Below are 20,620 nucleotides of genomic sequence, written 5' to 3' on the forward strand. Positions count from 1 at the left end.
AGGATAGATTTGTGTGCAAATGAGTTTTACCACTTAGGGTTTGATTTCTTGCAATTCTAAGTCTTAGAGTTTAGATAAAGTTGCCCCTTTATCTTCAGAGTAGCCGGTGCAAGCACTATGAGGATCATGCGTTGCTAAGATTGAAAGGTGATGCGCCGTTAGGGTAACTTACTAATCATTATCTCGGTGAATTTATTCCACTTCTTAGATTTGTTCATGTTAGCTATGTTGGAAAATTTTTTGTGAAAAAAAAACTTTGAATTATTTTATTCAAGGTTGTTAGTCAATTAGTTAAAGCCATTACAATGTCCTTTAATTTGGTCAAAAAATTTAAAGTTTTGTTAATGGTTCCTTTAATTTGGTCAAAAAATTAAAGTTTTAGTTAATGGTGATTGAAGTTTCAACTCATGTGGTTATGGTGAATGAGTTGTTTTTTCAACTATAAATACCAAGGCATTCCTTAGTTGAAACACACTCAAAATAACACATTCTCTCATATGCTTTCTTCAACTTTTTCCTTAAAAAATTCCAACATTCTTGATCATCTTCATCATTTTCTTTAAGGTACTATTCGGGCCCTCCCCGGCAGTATATATTGCTTAGGCCGTTGTACCCTGAGAAACAAAACGGGGAAAGACCCAGAATATGTTTTAAGGGCCCTGTGTAAAACACAATCCTCGGCCACAAAGACCATGACACCATTCTTCTTCTACACCTTTCTTGCATTATTTTATTTCAATTGTATTGTAATTTTGATTTTTCCAGTGTAATTCGTATTGTAATTTACTTGCTTTCCTAGATAGGTTTGATTCCTTGTATTGTAATCATTTTATTAAAAGTGTTTTATTTTTATACACGAACGGATTCCTACAATCTTAAAACAAATTTTTAAAAAATCACCGTTCGTGTATTCAAAGCATTCTTGTGTGACTCAAACTAGTTTTGTTTCACGTGGTTGTGTTTTAAAAAAAAATTTCTCGTTTCTATTCAAAGGAGCGACTTTATAGAAACGAAAACCGGTTACAATTCGGATTTTTTAACGCTAAACTCTTGGAAAAACCCATTGTTTGGTCCTTCAAAGTTGGACTTAGAACACCTTCGGTGGGTTAATTCGAGTGTTCGGATTATAAAGTTTTGTTTAACTTTAATTTAGTGGGAGCGACCACTATTAGTATTTCTGAAAAACTAACTTAGCATAGTTTATTTTTCAGAAAAAATGACATCATCGTAATCGAGTAACGTTATTTTAAGAATTTGAGGATCTTGCATTCTTAGAACAATCTATTATTTTCAAGTAATAACAATATGAGGATCTTGGATTATCGTAATGGTTAAAAATATATGTCTATTTGAAAAACTTACGTTATAATTTTTCAAATAAATCATGTATGCATAAAAATGAGTCGGATTAACTATTGGACAACAATATAGAATCCGAACATGAATGTTTTGATTAAACACATTCGAGTTTATGGGTTTTGGTTATGTTTCGTTAAGTCGAATCATATATAAAAATATATAAATGTTTCAAAATGCATTTTGAATCACTTGATTTTTTTTATGAGTATGCTAGAAAAAAGTATTTTTTGAAAAAACCATATAATAAAACATTTGTCAATGTTTTATCTTTCTAACGAGCGTGTTAGAAATTATTATTTGCTAAATAATATTTGTTTCAAATGTTTTGGAACATGTATTTTCTAATGTGCATCTTAGAAAAGATATTTTCGAAATTATAAAACGTTTGCGTACGTTTAGTTTTAACAAACATTTAGAAAATATCATTATTGTTAAATAATAAAGGCTTATACACTTTTACTTTCTAATGAGCGTGTTAAAAATTGTGTATTTTCTTAACCCACATTGGTTAATATGTTTTGTAAACGTTTGACATTCTAACATGCGCGTTGGAAACATGTTAATGTTATAAAATAAATGAATGTTTTGTGAAAACGTCAACGGTTTTAACATGAGTGTTAAATACGCATTATTTTTAATAAATCGAAGCCTTAAAATATTTGTCTAAATATTTAACTTTTCTAACGAGCGTGTTAGAAACGGTTTATTATGAACTAAAGTTTTAAAACGTTGATATCTAAACATTAATTTTCTAATGAGCATATTAGAAATGGTTAATTTATATTAACCAAGTTTAGAAACATTTTATCTAAGCGTTTAATTTTCTAACGAGCGGGTTAGAAGTGGTTTATTTTATAAATCGAACACCTAGAAATGGTTTTGTCTAAATATATTATATTTTCTAACGAGCGTGTTGGAAATGATTATATTTGTATAAGACATCTTATTTTATAACAAGCGTGTTAAAAACAGTTTATCTTATAAACCAAAGGTCTTGAAAATCGTTTTGTCTAAGCATTTATATTCTCTAACGAGCGTGTTAGAAACAATTATATTTGTATAAGAATTCGGTTAATATTCTAACGAGCATGTTAGAAGGGTTTGATTTTTGTAAAACCAAAATTATAAAAACATTTTGTATAAACGTTTATTTTATTTTTAATGAGCGTGTTAGAACCGATTTAAAGGCTTCAATACGTTTTGTTTAAAGCGTTTAATTTTCTAACGAGCGTGTTAGACGCGGTTTATTGTATAAACCAAAGGGTCTTAAAAAATGGTTTTGTCAAATCGGTTAATATTCTAACGAGCAGGTTAGAAGTTGCATAAATATTATAACGAGCGCGTTACATAATAATTTTTATTAACCCAAAGGCGTTAGAACGGTTTTAAACAACTTGATATTGTTGTGAACAAATTAAATTGTTCAAATGTAAATACGTGCGTGCAGTTAATAGTTGTTCAATGTAGGAGTACCACTAAGGGAGAACCTCAAATGAATGATGTTGTGATTGCATAGAGCTCTTATGCGGGGGAGCCTAATTGCATCACTTGAAGACATCATGGGAACGATTTCGGAGATGTACGAAATCATGTGGACATTTGGTGTTCGTGGATAGTTCTTGTTGTTTGAAACATATATTCTATTATGAAAAATGATTCAAAATTAAGAACCATCTTCTTGCTAAGAGAAGCATAATACTTATTGATGGTCGTTGGAAATCAAAAGGAAAATGTAGAACTGGGTTATCTGCATTAAGTATCCTAATTTTGAGAGTTAATTTATATGTTCCCAAACGTCTCAAAAGGGTATAATATTTTCTAGTAAGCTTACTAGAGATGGATACTCGTTGAACTATAGCAGTGTATTGATTTACATTCAGATATTGTTTGGGTTCAATATCTTCGGATAACCCATACATAGAAATTAATCAAATGTTTATAGTATAACGAATAGTGAAAGAAGATATTTGCACAAAGACAATTTGTGAGTTGTCACCATGATTAAATGTCAACGATGAGACATCACACACCATGTGATGAGTGTATTAACATGGATACAAGATATGTTGAGAGTATCAACATTATGAAGATTCACATTTGCGAATTATAACATATGAAAGAAATATATGTTATTATTGTAAATGACTTTAATAAACCGTGTGATTTATTATAGGAGACTTACAATAACGATGGATTTGTAGTTGCGTCTACCACCATCAATGTTGTTTGAACTATGTGGAGGATTTATCCTTCATTTTGGGAGAGTATCCCAATACATGGTTTCAACGAAACAAACAACGGAAATGTATACATCACTTTAGGCACATGCAATTGTCTTGTTTGATAGTCAATATACTTGACTATATTTCAAACTTTGGTGATCTTATACGGGTAACATTCATTATGTTGAATGTGTTCACCAAACTAACTCGTTTTAAGACTAATGTTTGAAGTTCTTATGAGTAAATGGTAAAGCTTTTTGAGAACAAAAGTATATATATCTTAATTTGACTAATGAAATTAAGTATGTTTGCGTAACGTACTTTAACTTTTGAGACTTTCCTAATACCAAGGTGTTGAGATGATGAATAAAGTCTCACTAATTTGTCTAATCCAAGATATGAATATTGGCAAGAGATAGTGCGGTATCTCTTGAGGCTGTGAAGAATCAGAATGATGCGTCTTCTGTTTACATGCTAAAGTTTTGTAGTCTAAAGCATGCCAATCTGGTACTTGTTAATTTATATGCTCTGCGGAAACTAAATTAACTTAGAAAGCATTCATAATATGGGTACACACAAGAAGGAATTCTTATATGGGCTAAACCATAAGTATAATTTCATTAAGTCAAAACGGGATAACTAGATCATGAGGAGAACTCATACGCTAGTAAATGTGGGAAGCTTACACTAAGGCATATTTGCCTAAACTGGATCAAAGTGCAAGCAATGTGGGGGATGAGCCATTTAAGAAACAACCCATTATGGTGTGTTGAAATGGTCTTTGAGAATGCATTCTCAATCCTCGCGTGAAAGGGAGAACTTTCATTACCCCTCTTAGTGATTGGATAAGTTTATCCAGTAAGACTTAAATGTGGGGGTAACTTGCAATTTGATAAGAATGTGGAATGTTTGGCAATAAGGATGTTGGTAATCCAATTAAAGATTGCAAACATGTGACCAAGTGGAGTACATAAGGTCATAACAAGTCTATCTAGAATATTAGAGTTGGATGCCAATTGGTAACATTCAGAATATTGGTAGATTTCTGATATAGTTTACTAAAGGCATGATGGAAACGTGTTGAGCCTTGAAGAGCGTTTCATGTAATTCTAAAGACTAAACGATGTAACTAGATCCAGGTAGAGATTATGAGTTATAGTCTTAGGAATGACAAATGGCAATAATGACTTGTGAGTCAATAACACGTTAAAACAACTTATCTCAATTACAAATTATCGTTGCTGACTTTACAAAGTCAAAGATAATGTCTATGGATCCAACAACCCGAGGATTGGTGAGAGATCAAGTTGCGGAATGAGACTAGAGGCGTAATGGCTACGTCAATTTGTGGAAGATATTCCAATATGGCCAAAGCCTTTGTCGGCTATTTGCATACATTGTGACAATTAATCAGCGATTGGTAGAGCCCATAGCGTGATGTACAATGGCAAATCAAGGCATATTCGACGTAGACATAACACGGTACAAAAACTATTCACAACGGGTGTTATCACGATTGACTATGTGAAGTCAAAAGATAGCATTGCAGACCCGTTAACAAAAGGCTTAAGCAAAGAGTTAGTTAATAAGTTGTCAAAAGGAATGGGACTAAAGCCCATGGGAAAAAGGGACATAAGGAAACCTAACCTAGTTGACTGGAGATCCCAAGATCTAGGTTCAATAGGACAACTTAATCATGAAACCAAGGGTGGTCACTATGGGGGAGTACCCCAAACCAAACTAAAGGGCATTGCGTGTGCGCGCGTCCTAGTCCATTCCAATCAGTGATACATGTTGTAAGGATAAGCATAATAAAGGTTAATGATTTGTGGAAATCAACAAACCTATTGCTTTTAATGATTCGGGTGAGAATCACCTATGTGAGAGAGAACTAGGGTCGGTTCGAATGGATTTTGGGGAAAAAATCCTAGAGCTCTCGCAGAACCAGGCTAGTATTCCAGGACCATAATAGGGCACGGCAATGTGGGGTTGGCCAGACCAGTGAGAGTATTGCGTGAAGTGTATTGTCGTCTACATAAATGGGGGTATTTTCAAATACATCTTGTCTACACACCGCTAGAAGACTAAGTATGCTTCACAAAGGAATGTTCAAAGGGTAACACCTACCTATCCTGCAATGCTTAACTGTTGAATTGAATCTAAGAAACTTGCATGTATGAATTGATCTCAATGTGAAAATGAATGAGTTTTGTTTTCACATGTGGGGGATTGTTGGAAAATATGTGGAAATGAATGAGTTTTGTTTTTACATGTGGGGGATTGTTGGAAAATTTTTTGTGAAAAAAAAACTTTGAATTATATTATTCAAGTTTGTTAGTCAATTAGTCAAAGCCATTAACCTTTAATTTGGTCAAAAAAATTAAAGTTTTGGTTAATGGTTTCTTTAATTTGGTCAAAAAATTAAAGTTTTGGTTAATGGTGATTGAAGTTTCAACTCATGTGGTTATGGTGAATGAGTTGTTTTTTCAACAATAGCAAGGTATTCCTTAGTTAAAAGACACTCAAAATAACACATTCTCTCTTGTGTTTCCTCCAACTTTCTCCCTAAAAAATTCCAACATTCTTGATCATCTTCATCATTTTCTTTAAGGTACTATTCGGGTGCTAGAGCCCTCCCCGGCAGTACATATTGCTTAGGCTGTTGTACCCTAGGAAACAAAACGGGGAGAGACCCGGAATTTGTTTTAAGGGCCCCGTGTAAAACACGATCCTCGGCTACAAAGACCATGACACCATTATTCTTCTACACCTTTCTTGCATTATTTTATTTCAATTGTATTGTAATTTTGATTTTTTTGGTGTAATTCGTATTGTAATTTACTTGCTTTCCTAGATAGGTTTGATTCCTTGTATTGTAATCATTTTATTAAAAGTGTTTTATTTTTATACACGAACGGATTCCTACAAGCTAGTGAGACTAAAAGGTAATATAGATATTCAGGGCATTTTTAGTTAGTCTATCTATAGATCCCGATCTCATATATTAGTTGAGTTGTTAGAGCATTCTCATCCTGTTCCCTATCCCTATATCCATATATATCATATAATTATACTAAAAAAAACTACATTTCTCCCTCCTGTTCAATTAAATAATATTTTTTATATCTTTTTCATTACAGTTTTCTCTCTCCACCTTATAATTTACAAAATATCACTCATTTTCCCTAAATTTACAAAAAATCACTACATTTTCTCTCTCTACCCTATAATTTACACTCACAACTCCACTCTATAATTTAAACCCTCCTCACATAATTTTAGGGGATGGGTTGAGAATGCTCTTAGCGTTCCTAGCTTGGGTAGTTATCTATCCATATTTGGTATCTTCTTGTGTTAGTTCGTTTTCGTCTTAGTTTTCTTTTGGTTATTCTTTAATTTCCAGTCATTTATTTTAGTTCTTAATTATTTCATAAAATCATATTTTAAACTAGGTTAATTTTCGACAGAGGTTTAGTATTAATTGTCTATCTTGATGTCCAATAATTCGATATTTGAACTTACAATGCTATGCTATTACACGATCGATACGTGCACCTACTATTGTGTGAAGTTTGATTTGATATTCCTTTTTCAAATGAGTTTGTGAATAATACTATTGTGTTAAGTTAATTAGTTTTAATTTATATCTTTTCACACATCAAAGTCTTTTATTCTAATCATTCTAAAGTTGGATAGTCATTAAGATCTCCTTAAGCTAGAGAGTTAAAGTGACATTGAGTAAAGATTCAAAGATGAAAATTTGAAAGTTTTTATATGGGTGATTATTCGGATTTTTTTAGCATTGACAAAATTGTTGATGCGTCATAGTAATATGCATTAATTTATTGTAATATAAGATTATAAGGAATAATAAGTCATCAAACACCTACGAGAATTGACCGTATTACTTAGTCATAGATCGTAACAAAACGCTTACATAGACTATTACGAAGTTAGCAACCACACAACCATTATATTTTGTTCTAGGTTAATTTTCTCTTAAATGCACTAAATTGTGTATTAGTTCAAATCTTTTAACAGAGATATAATGGGCTAATATCTGTTGTACCGGCCGTTAGTGAACTTTAGTTTATTTTCTCAATTCATATATAAAATAAAATACACAGATCTTAAAATATTTTTCTTTTGTTAAATAATATCTTTTATTAGAAAAGTTTGAATTCATATATACCATTTCTAACTTTATTAAGAAAATAAGGATATTCATTTTCCAATTTATTAGACACAATACCGAATTAAATATTGCATCGGGTATAGTATAAAGTAGTATAGAAGCAAGACCCTTTGTATGGATAAAACTATGTATTATTTCTTTATTATACTTAAAAGATAAAAAAAGTATATTAAAATTCCTTCCTGTTAAAAGAATGCAGACACCTAGTGAATAAAAAGCACACACCTCTAGTCACACTGCTCACTAGTCTCCTCTCCTCCCTCTAAATCTAGAAAGTCATGTTTCATCTTCATCTCTTCATCTTCATGGTGAACTTCAAACCCTAAATCTTTAATAATATCATACAAGATGATGACCCTTTTAGACTCACTTTACTGTGAAGAGAAACATCAATGGGAAGATGAAGATGATGAAGAAGAACCACTAGATAGTTACACTTCATGTGTTCTTGATGATAATAATAATAACACAAATAATAATATTATTCTCCAACAAGACTTGTGTTGGGAACACCAAGAACTATCATCTTTACTCTCCAAAGAATCCCACCTCACCGGCCCCACCACCTACAGCCGCCGTGACACGGTGGAGTTGATACTAAGTGTGGTCTCACATTACTCATTCTCACCTTTGACCGCCGTTCTGGCGGTCAACTACCTTGATAGGTTTCTTCAAACATTTGAAGTGTTTGACACTGAAAAAAAACCATGGATGACTCAACTTGCTGCTGTTTCTTGCATCTCTCTTGCTGCTAAAGTTGAAGAAACACATGTCCCACTTCTTCTAGATCTTCAAGTTAGTAAATATCTTTAATTATCCTTAACTATCTTTAACTATATGATATGTTATGTGTGTTATAAACTTATAATATATTGTATATGAATGTTAACTTTTATGGTTGGTGTTGAAGTTGGATGGAAGCAAGTACATGTTTGAAGCTAAAACAATTCAGAAAATGGAGATTTTGATATTATCAACTCTTCAATGGCGGATGAATCCAGTCACACCATTATCGTTTCTTGATTACATCACAAGAAGACTAGGGTTAATAAACTATCTTTCCTTTGAGTTTATTAAAAGATGCGAGTGTCTCTTGTTATGCTTCCTTCCTGGTAAGTGGTGACCTATGGAATTATTATTATGAAGTTTTGTTCACTTTTATAAACTTGGTGTATGATATTATTATATTTATATGATATGCATCAATGCAGATGACAGGTATAGGTGTTATCTACCGTCAGTTATAGCAACAGCAACAATGGTGCACGTAATCAACAGTGTTGAACCGTGCATTGGAGTTGAATATCAATCTCAGCTACTAGGGATACTTGGTATCAACAAGGTAGATGTAGAACATTAATATTTTGACCTTTATAGCTAAAGATAATAATGTTGAACGAGTCAAAAGTCAAAAGTAGTTGACTTTACTTTACATTTTGTTTCCTTTTTAAACAGGAGGTAGTGGAGGAGTGTTGCAAGGATATCCGGGATGTAACACGTGGTGGGAATTCGGGTCGGTATTATAATAAACGGAAGTTCGGGTCGGTTCCGGGTAGTCCAGATGCGGTGATGGATCTATCGTTCAGCTCCGATGAGTCATGGAACCCATCGGTTTCATCGTCACCTGAGCCAGGAGCCAAGAGGAGCAGGCAGGGTGCGACCTGAGCTAGCCAAGTGGCGTGTGTAATGTGTTACATGTTTAATTGAATAGATGCTAAATTGGCACCCATCTTTGCAATTAGCCCCACCAAATATGTTGTGACTTCTCGAAGAAGTTGTCTCGTGGTGAGTTTTTTGGAGGTAAAGATGGTTGGCATTTTATCCGGAAAAGAAAAAAAAACGAAGGAAGAAAAAATGGTGAAAATTAGAGCAATGAGGGGTTGGCTGGTATTTTAGTAATTTATTTGATTCTCTTTGTAAAAGAAAAAAAAATGAACATAAATGTTAATGTCAATAACAACTTTCTCATGGTCAATATTTTCCATGCTCATATGATTATGTTCGTCAAGGGTTAAAATTGGTTCATGATTGATTGTCCTATTAGATATTTGTTACTAGAAAGTTTTTTTTAAATAAAGGGTAAAAATGCACAATAATAAATCATTTTGGATAAATTTTATGTAACAATTTTTTTCTTCCCATATTCCGCTTTCAATTTTTGGGTCATTTATTAAGTAGGAGTTTTATTTAAGGGTTGTTTTCCAAACTAACCTTTTTTATCAAGCCTTTTCATTTATATCCCAAGACCAAACCAAATTTCATAAATAGCTTAACTATTTTGTCAGATTTGACAAAAACCGTTCCAGATCCGACAAAATTTCTAACCTATCCTAACGCGCCATCTAGCGGGTTTCTCTGTCGGGTTCGACATTTTAAGTTTCCGGTCGACCGATTAGCAGAATGAATCGTTGGAGAAAAAGATAATCGGGTTAAAAAAAACAGCTTCTGAACAGCCGGACCCGATTGTCCTTCTTCCCGTTGAAATAAAGTAATTTTTTTTAAATGTGTTTTTGTTTATTTATTTGGATATTTATTTTGTTGAGATTATAATTATAAATTTGTTAACAAGACCTTTAATAACATTCAATTTTGATTATAATTTTGACTTTGATTAATAAAATGTTTATCTGACCATCGTTTGATTTTGTATAAAGTATCGTTATAACTTATTTGTTTACGTAAAGCCGTAAAGGCAGAAATCTAAAGAAAACATAAACGTTAACATTTTATTGATAAAAAATTTGCAACGGACGAAGTACAATTATCGACAATTAACTCCCAAGATAACATGAAGATATTACATTTCAAAAATAAAACCAAACACCATACCATCAGTTGAATTCTAGTTCACACGAAGTCTCAAACGTTCTTTTGGGTATGCAATTTGTTTACCAGTGTATTCGAAATCGACCAAGTAATTGGATCCTCTCTACCAATAATCTTACCAATCACCACCTGTCGTTGTCATACGCATCCACCTCATCTCCGATATTGAAATCTTCAACCTGTATATCCAGTGGCACCGGACGTATGCTGTCAATTGATATAAGAGTATTAAGGGACAAAGTCAAGTGGGGTGAGAAGTGACAACCCGTAAGGATAGCGCCTCGGGTGTCTTGCCCAAAAATTCATCTCGGCGGTTTAGTCATTCTCTATAAATCTTGTTTTCACGTACAAAGATCAATTGAATGACTATATTTTAATTCATAAATCATTCAAAACAGAGTAAACACAAATGGTAAAATTGTGTTTCTTGTATACAGGAAAGTAGCATTCATATTTTTCATGTCCTGTTTAATTATGCTCATCAACATTTTTATCACATAATTATCGTTTTTACACCACGTCAATGAAGTTAAACTTCAAGGAAGAAAAATGTTATTCAATCAAAAGATTCAATTTTAATACAATTTACTCAATGGTGGTTATTACATATATATTTTAACTAGGTTAGGTACCCGTGTAGAACACGGGTTAAAATAAATAAATTTATTTAAATAATAACACAATGTGAAATATAAAAAATATGTTACATATATAATAAATATATAATATATAATAGAATAAATTACACAACACACAATATAAAAATAAAAGGTTGAAAATTCGTAAATATTTAATTGTTTCTTTGTATATAATATTTGTAAATTTATCCATCATATTAAAATTAGTAGTTTCACTTTGTTTTTGTTTTAACTCTAGGTAACGGAACACATAAAACTGACCATCTGTTAAAACAGGTTGTTTAAAAACAAACTATCTTAAGTGATTGGTCTTAACTTTATTAATCACTATTTCAAAACAAACATAAAGTGAAAATTTCCTTATTTGAAATTTGAAATTAATTATTTAATCTAAATCAACGTGAAATTCGTTCTTATAAAAGCTTAATATTAATAACTAATATTATACTTGTGTAAAACAAAATAATATATTTATGTTTGTGTTAAATTTTTTAAACCAGAAAATAATTATTGAAAAGAGAAAATAATAGATTAAAAAGAAAAAAAAGAATAAAATATAAAACTATTAATAAGAAAAAGAAATATATATATATGAGAAAGAGGTGAGAAATTTTTGTAAGGATCATTCATGTGTGATGACATATGGCATTAAGAAACCGTGTAGAACACATGTTATAATAAATAAATTTATTTAAATAATAAGACAATGTAAAATACAAAAAATATGTTCAAAAGATATAATATATGGTTGAATAAATTATACATTACATAATACCGAAATAAAAAGTTGTTGAAAATTCGCAAATCTCTGAATTTTTTTTGTATACAAAATTTGCAATTTAACCTCCATAACAAAATTAGTAGTTTCATTTTTTTTTGCTTTCAACTTTAGATAATGAAACACATAACTTATAATGTGTTAAACCAGTTTGTCTTAAAAACAAATCAACCATCTATAGTGATCGGCCTTAGCTATCTTCATTTCAAAACAAACATAAAGTGAAAAATTTTCTTCGTTGAAATTTGAAATTAATTATTTTATCTAAATCAACGTGAAAAATCGTTACTTATAAAAGCTTAATATTAATAACTAATATACTATATTTATATAAAACTAAATAATATATTTATGTTGGTATTAAATTTTTTAAATAAAAAATAATTATTAAAAAGAGAAAATAATATATTAAAAAGAAAAAAAGTTGAATATAAAACTATTAATAAGAAAGAGAAATGCATTTAATAAGAAAGAGAGATGGGAAAATTTTGTAAGAATCATCTTATGTGATGCCATGTGGTATTGAAAAACTTTTATGTATTATATAATATAAATTAGTCCATTGTAATAATATCTCTCCTTCCTCTATCATAAAAATAACCTAGCTTTTTTACGGACGTTCCTAACCAAGACCCTTAATTCTCCCTCTCTTTCATGCACGCCTTGCCTCTCGTTTCTTCTTTTCTCCTTCACATCTGAGTTCTAAGTACAGTTCTTTTCTCCTCCACATCTATAATATTTTACACTAGTAAGATTTCACGTTTACAAAACAAAATTGTTTGAAAAAAGAAAAATAGAAGAAAGCTAGATACCACGAGACAAGTGGCTACATATTTAACCATGCGTGAGGCTACTACTTTCAAAGCGGAGGTGTATTAAAACCATCGGCGGAATTATTTTAAGCCATGATCTTATTATTCTCCAAAACATTATTACATCTATTATTTTTTTTTTCTATCAAATGTGACAACCATATGTATTGGAAGGACTTTAACTAACAAAAAAATATCGTGTCATCTTAAGTAAGCGAAGAGGCATTTACTAACCCACCCTTTAACAACTTTGTAGTGATTTTAACTAAACATTAAAAAAGCAAAAGGAAAAAAATATGTGATTTGTTGGTTTGCAAATGACCCACATCTTTTGTGTCTCACGTCTGCCAACCTGCCAATGGTGCCTCAAATTTCATATTGTGTAATGGTGTGCAGTGGGTTAACGTCAACTACACATAATCTAAGGAAAGATTAAGCGGTGCAATAAAACCAAAGTAATCAACAACTAAAAAAATTAAGTAAATAAAGATTTCTAGTCATTAGGGTAACGAGACTATAGAAAATAAACAATCCTGGTTCAAATTGGTAAAAAGATATAATAATCACTTCATCAAAAGTAACACTAATAAGAAGGTGTATGGGTGAGCTTCTAAAACTTGCTTATTTGTTTATTCAAAATCAAAAGGTATTTGGCAAACCTTATTTAAAAGCTTCAAATTAGCGCTTTTCAAAAGTGGTTTTGGCTTTTTAATAAGCAAATAATCAAGTTTAAAAGCTCATCCAAACACCCCTAAGACAATGGAGCATACATTCACACCATTTAACTCCATGTAGGCGCTCATGTAACATTCGTTACTTTTCAAACCCGAAAACCCGACCCATTTTGAATTTTCGGTTTTGTTTTCATATATATACATATATATATATATATATATATATATATATAAATGTTATTAATTAATTTTCGTTACACGTTACTATGTTACAAATTGTTATTTTGGTATCTTCATTTACCAGTGTTCGTTAAACCGAACAATTTCGTTGTTTCATTATATTCGTGTTTGACGTTCATCGTAATATATATTCACAAGGATTTAAGTTAACGTTCATTCGTTTTCTATTCATTTTATTCGATTAACGAACCTCCGGGATTTAGAGCTTATTCAAGTCTAATCGATTCGCAAACTATCCGAGCATAATATAACTATCATCCAAGTTCTATAACTTATCTTTCCAATTAAAACCAATTTAAAAGTTCAGGGTTCAATTTGTAAATAATATATTAAACTTGTTTTAAATAGAGTTTGAAACTTTAAGGGCCAAAATGTAAAATCCATTTAAATTATATTATTATTATAACCCAACCCGTCAGCCCCCCCCCCCCCCCCGTCACCCTCGTTTTTCCAGTGCTGTTTCCGGCCACCGGCTATGTCGCCGGAATCTCAACAAGCTAACTGGAAACCGCGTCCTTGACCCATTTGATATAATAACGACATTAATCATTGATTTTAGAATATAACCAACTAACTAATTTCGTATTAACATCATAACAACCGTGATTTATGTCCGTGATTTCCACCGGAAATTGCGTTAATGAAATCCTTACAATTAACGCCTTACGCTCCAATTAACTAGTATAAATAGGATCCATACTTTCATCCAAACTCGCTCGCACCCATTTCTCTCTCTCATTTTCTCTTAATTTGACCGTAATCCGAGTTGAAGCTCCGATTCCGGCGAGGTGATCGTTTCCGTCAAATCAGGTCATCACCAGGTAACAAATTTTATGTTTATGATCGTAGTTGGCCGATTTGCAAAACCCCTATCATAATTTAATCGTTTAGAATCTGGTTTAATCAATTGAGAAACTAGTGTTTTAGAGGAAGATGAAGAACCTACTGTTAGTTTATAATTAAAGGTTTTCATAATATAAACTGAATTCAATTAATAGCCCACTGGTTAGATCATGGACGTGTGAACAGCGAGACCCCGGTTCGAAACCGTTGAGTCAGTTTTTATATTTAAGCTTTAAGTCCCATGTTCTTAATGAATATAAGCTCTAGATCAACTGGTTAACACTTAGAACTTGTAACATGGAGACATGGGTTTGAAACTCAGGTCAGACACCATATTGTTTTTTATATCAGTTTACTAATATTAATGATCTGTTTAATCGTTTTAATAAATGAAAAAAAAAAATCAAAATAAATGTATATGAAAATCTTTTTAAATTAAATGAAATAATTAATTACAAAATATTTCTCACCATTTCACACTTAAAAATCGAGCTTCTCGTTTTAGTAACCCGTAACTAAAAATCGTTTAATAATCGTAACGTAAACTTTAATCTACTAAAAACCGTTTCGTTAAAGCAATAATTTTATTTTCGACTTCATATCCTCACCGTTAAAATTAGTTTTAACTCGTTAACGTCAACCCGTGCCTAACAAATATCGTATTTCTCATATTTACGTTAAGATATTAATTAAATAATATTAATAAACCATAAACCCGATAATATAAATTTTGTTCACTTTTCGCCGTCACGCTTTAAATCATTTGTTAGATGACTTATATTGCTAAATTATAATTCAATAACCTCATTTTGTTAAAATTAAATTCGTTAAACTATAGTTCGTTAAGATTTCGTTAAAGTTTAAATATAATATGATAATATAAGATGCTAATAAACGTTATAGTAAAATTATACATATTAAAATAGGGCAACATATCTAAAACCAAAGTTAATTTAATCATGTTAGTTGGTCTTTAAATTTTTTGTATTTATTCTCATTTATAGTTCGAGAAGTTCAATCGTTTTGGATACTTTAAACGCATTTTTGGTTGCTTCGATTTCGTCATCGTGCCTTCGGGTTATATTGCAATATTTATCTTCGATCTCGAGGTGAGTTTTTCACCACCCCCTTTTTAATGTTTTAATGTTTTGGGGTAACATATGTATCCTTATGAAAATTCAAGCAATGTTTCTTCTATTATAAAACTACATTTCGTATATGGACTTGTGTGCTACTTGTATTACTTGCACGATTGGGAAGCCTCATTAAGTATGATCATACGCCCCCTTTGCACTCCGGTCCATTTGCATTGAGTGGAAAAGGGCCTCATTATCCAAGTACGTTGGTTGTTACCAATTGCAAAGGACCTTACTTGCGCGATTACCCAAATATGTTGGTTGTTACTAACTGGAAAGGGCTTACTTGATCGTTTATCACATGTCTATGAATTGTATGGTTTTTATACACGTATTTAAACTGTGGAAACTCACCAGCTATATTTATCGTTGACCTTTATTTTATACATATGTTACAGGTGTAGAGGTACGAGGATGAAAGTTAGAAGACACATAGCATGCTTATAGGATATTCAAAGAAACCTTATTATTTTGTTTATTTATTTGTTACAAGTTGTATTATTTGATAAACTTGTGTTACATGAAGATTTAAATGAAATAATGTTATTATGGTCACCTAATAGTGTCACGTGTGTTTGAGCAATCTGTACGTCACACTCAGACGTTTTCGCTTTAGCTGGGGTGTTATCGCTCATCACCCATTTCACCCCTTTTCACTTCACCTCATCTTAAACTTGGGGTATACCATAACACCCAGGACATTAAAGCTAATTTGGCAAATGTTAACGAGTGGAGCACCACTCTATTCTTTGGTTAAGAAGCGTTAAAGACAAATGGGTTAAAATGATAACAAATTTAAAATCCTCCACACTCATACACAATAATTTAAGAATTGTTTTTAATTAAATCAACGGGGTAAACAATTTCTTTTAGATGAGATGAAGTAAAATGGGTAAGGTGGTTGATTTGTCGCCTACATGAAGTTAAGAGGCATGGATGTATACCACATGATAGTGTAACCCCGTTTACCCCCCCCCCCCCCCCCCCAAACCCACACACACACAACTAATTTTAAAATGTTCTTAAATTAATGTGTGTGAGTGTAAGGAATTTTAAATCTAGTTAACACTTTACCATTTTTTTCTCGCCTCACTAATTTGAAAGGGAGGTCTTGTTCCACTCGTTAACTTTTGCCAATTAACCTTAATGCCCTAAGCGCAATGGTATGTCATGAGGCCTAATAGGGAAGGGTAAAAATAAACATATAATAATAATAATGAGATAAGTATTTAGACTAGGTTTTATGAGATGTATTAATGATGAAAAGAAGTACATGGGAAGAAAAAAATTAAAAATTATTGGTATTTATCAACAATAATATTGAACAATTATGTTGAGTAAATTTGATGAAATGATGGGGATGATGATTTCGAATAACAGGACTACAAGAGAGATAGGAGAAGCATTGATGATTATGTTTGACTCAATGGTTAATAGCCAATATTTGCTTTACTGAGTGTATACTATGTATAATATATTAGGCGATGTGTAGTGAATGGTTACAAAATAGAAAAAATGGCAGGGGGAGGGGGGGGGAATTTTCGACATTTGGTGCCATGTCAACAGATACACGATTTTTATTTTAAGGGTGTAGTGGTGTTATAGCCCATCATTGACTCATCACATCATATATATATGTGTGTGTGTGTGTGTGTGTGTACACACACACACACTAGATTTTATCCCCCGTATTACGGGGGTTATTTTACATTATTCGTTTTCAATATTTATATATGTATATTTGGATTTTAATTTTATTTTTCTTAATTATAAATAATATCTTGTTTTAAATAAAATAGGATATTAATTTTTAGTATATCCCTATTTTATATGATTTTCATATTAAATATATGATGAGATTAATTTTTAATATAATGAGATGTTATAACCCGTTTAAGAGCTATATGAGTTTGGTGAGACCTTTACCCTTGAATTCGAGTAATATGCGTGAGAAGCCTTCATTTACAAATAAAGCAATCTGATGCCTTGAGAGAATGGTTGTTTTACATTTTTTGTTTTTTAATATTTACTTTTTGGATTTTAATTTTCTTTTTTACAAGAAAGTTAATAATATTCTTAGGGTTTGATAAATAAATGGTTTCATAAAAGAATGATATGTTATAACCCGTTTAAAAGCTATATGGATTTGGTGACCCATGACCCGCTTATGTTTTTTAATATAAAACTGTTTATTAATTATAAATAATATCTTTTTCTTTTTAATTGAACATTAAATTTTAGTATATCCCTATTTTATAGGATTTTCCTATCAAATAAATGGTAAGATTAATTTTTAATTTAATGAGATTTTATAACCCGTTTAAGAGCTATCTGATTTTGGTAAGACCCATACCTATGAATTTGGGTTAAATCAATGAGAGACATCCATTTAAAAATTAAGCAATTTGGTGACTTCCATAAAATAGGAAGCGACTACATCGCGACACGTAGGATTTTAGGGTTTTCAATTATATATATATATATATGTATGGATGATGTATTTTGAGAACCACTTTGAGTTTTAAGAACTCGAAAGAAAATCAACGCAACAATTTTTTTTTGAACTTTTTTTACACATATGTAATATACGTAAATTACATGTATGTAGAAAAATTACAGAATTTTTACCACCGAATCGACTTTTTACATACGTGTAACAGACGTTTAAATTAGTGTAATCATTGTACATCTTTATTCTCTACTAATTAATTTTTTTTAATCCGATTTAATCTCAACTACATAATATAACCTATTTAATTAAATGCATGGTTAAGAGTGAGGTTTTTAAAGTTACACTCAACTAGGTTCTCAAATTATCTCTCTCTCTCATATATATATAGGGGATGGATCATGCGAGAAGTGATATTATAGCGAGAAGTGTGAGAAGTCGATCTCAACCATTGCTTATCTCAGATTTGTTTAATGCATTAATTCCTCTAATTACTCCTTATATATTTTCCACATTAATTCTTGTAGAAAGTTACAAATTTGAATTATCTATTACCTACATATAAGAAAAAATGTATATGTAGGTGAATTGTATTAAATTGATCACCTACACAAGTAACATAATAATATACACATAGCTCATATTCAATTATACAAATTGTTAGTTATTTTTATTTTTATCAAAATGTAACTTGTATTTACCAACACAACTTATTTTCTCCTACACTAATTTTGTTTCTTTTATTTTTCACAAACACATAACTAATATTTACTTACACATATATCGTATTTACCTACACAGCTTGCTAGTTCATTTTATTTTCACCTACATATAAATAATATTCATCTACACATAACTCGTATTTGCCTACACATAAAAGATAGATTATAAAATAATTATAATTATAAAAAAATATGATTTGTTCCTATATTGCGAATATTTTACAAGTTTAGGTTAGTACTATTAATTATATGTGATATCATGAACAAGGTTTGTTTGTGTAGGTTAATATTCTGATATGTGTAGGGTAAATACAAATGGATAGGCTATAACATGAAGTAAATTTGTATATGTAAGTTATTATTATGATTTGTGTAGGTTAATATGAACTAGTTATGTGCATGCATATAAATATTGTGATCTGTGTAGGTGATAACATGAACTAGTTTTTGTATGTGTAGGTTAATATTATGATTTGTGTAGGTATTTGTTTTTATGATGGTTAATATATTTATATTTTTTATGGTATAAGTATGATGGTTTTATTTTATGAATTGTTTAATGATTAAATCAAATTAAAAAATAAAATAAAGGCATAATCATTTGTAACTTAAAATTAATTAGTATTAATTACTAAAAGAAACTCCTAAACTTTTTACTAATATACTTCTACAATTAAATGATCCGAAATTAAAAAGAAAACTTATGATTGGTCAGAATCTCTTCTAGCACTTCTCACATTAAAAACACTTATGAAATGAACCCAATCATATATATATATATATATATATATATATATATATATGAGGGATGGTTCAGGAGAGAAGTCATTTTACTGTGAGAAGTGCGAGAAGTAGATCTGGACCATTGATTATGTGTAATCAATGGTCATGAACTAAAATGGCAATATTGTAAATTTAAGCTATTCATTTTAATTGATTAAATACTTGAAGGGTAGTTTTATATTTTGGTTGAAGAAAATCAATTTAGGAAACCATCATAATTAGCTCATAATTTAAATTGACATTAATACATAAGTAGGTATTTTTTGTAATTTATTTGTAGAAAATCAATTTTGGTTCACCTGCTTCTATGTGAAGTCATGTGTTTTTATCAATATATATTCATAAATTTTGTTTTTTTTTCCTGTCTACATTAAATTGACATAATCCTACACATTGATAAATAAGTGTAGGGGTGCTGTTTATATGAATATTATCCTATACAAATTAGATAAATTCCTACACTTGTTGGTAAATATGCATGCAGATAGACTCATAAAAATAGATGTAGGAGTGTCTGATGCAATACAAATGTATATGTCATAGCTGAATTAATTAACAACCTACACAAAAAATATGTCCAATAAACAAAAAGAGTAAAAAATTTACACACATACTTAAAATTTGCACGCAACCACCCCACTATTATAATTTACAAGCACAAAAAGAAAACAAATTTTCCTACATAACCATAAGTCATACACACAACAAACAAACATATTTAGAGAAACTTATTGTGTAGGTTACTAAAACTGTGTGTAGGTATATATCTTAATATAGTTCTTCAAATACATATTGGTTGTGTAGGCCGTTAAAGGTTTGTGTAGGTACATATTAATCTAATTATCCAAACACATATAAATTGTGTAGGTGTATGTTAGTTGTGTAGTGCTATGCTATCTAATACTAGTGACAAATAATTTCACGTGTAGGATGTTTTTTGTTT

The 20,620-nt window shown here is 30.8% G+C and overlaps 1 protein-coding gene across 1 annotated transcript; it reads left to right on the plus strand.

The window, feature by feature from the left end:
• The first annotated feature begins 8,035 nt into the window (after positions 1-8,035).
• Positions 8,036-9,526, plus strand: LOC143588764 (cyclin-D3-2-like). The gene is made up of 4 exons (XM_077069687.1): positions 8,036-8,571; positions 8,687-8,888; positions 8,988-9,118; positions 9,232-9,526. Exons 1-4 carry the CDS (start codon positions 8,125-8,127, stop codon positions 9,439-9,441), a joined length of 990 nt encoding a protein of 329 aa, XP_076925802.1. The 5' UTR covers positions 8,036-8,124; the 3' UTR covers positions 9,442-9,526.
• The last annotated feature ends 11,094 nt before the right edge of the window (positions 9,527-20,620 follow it).

This window comes from Bidens hawaiensis, unplaced genomic scaffold (genome assembly GCF_021521415.1).
Source record: "Bidens hawaiensis isolate Kalapana, Puna unplaced genomic scaffold, B.hawaiensis_p1.1 tig00036759_1, whole genome shotgun sequence".
NCBI lineage: Eukaryota > Viridiplantae > Streptophyta > Magnoliopsida > Asterales > Asteraceae > Bidens > Bidens hawaiensis.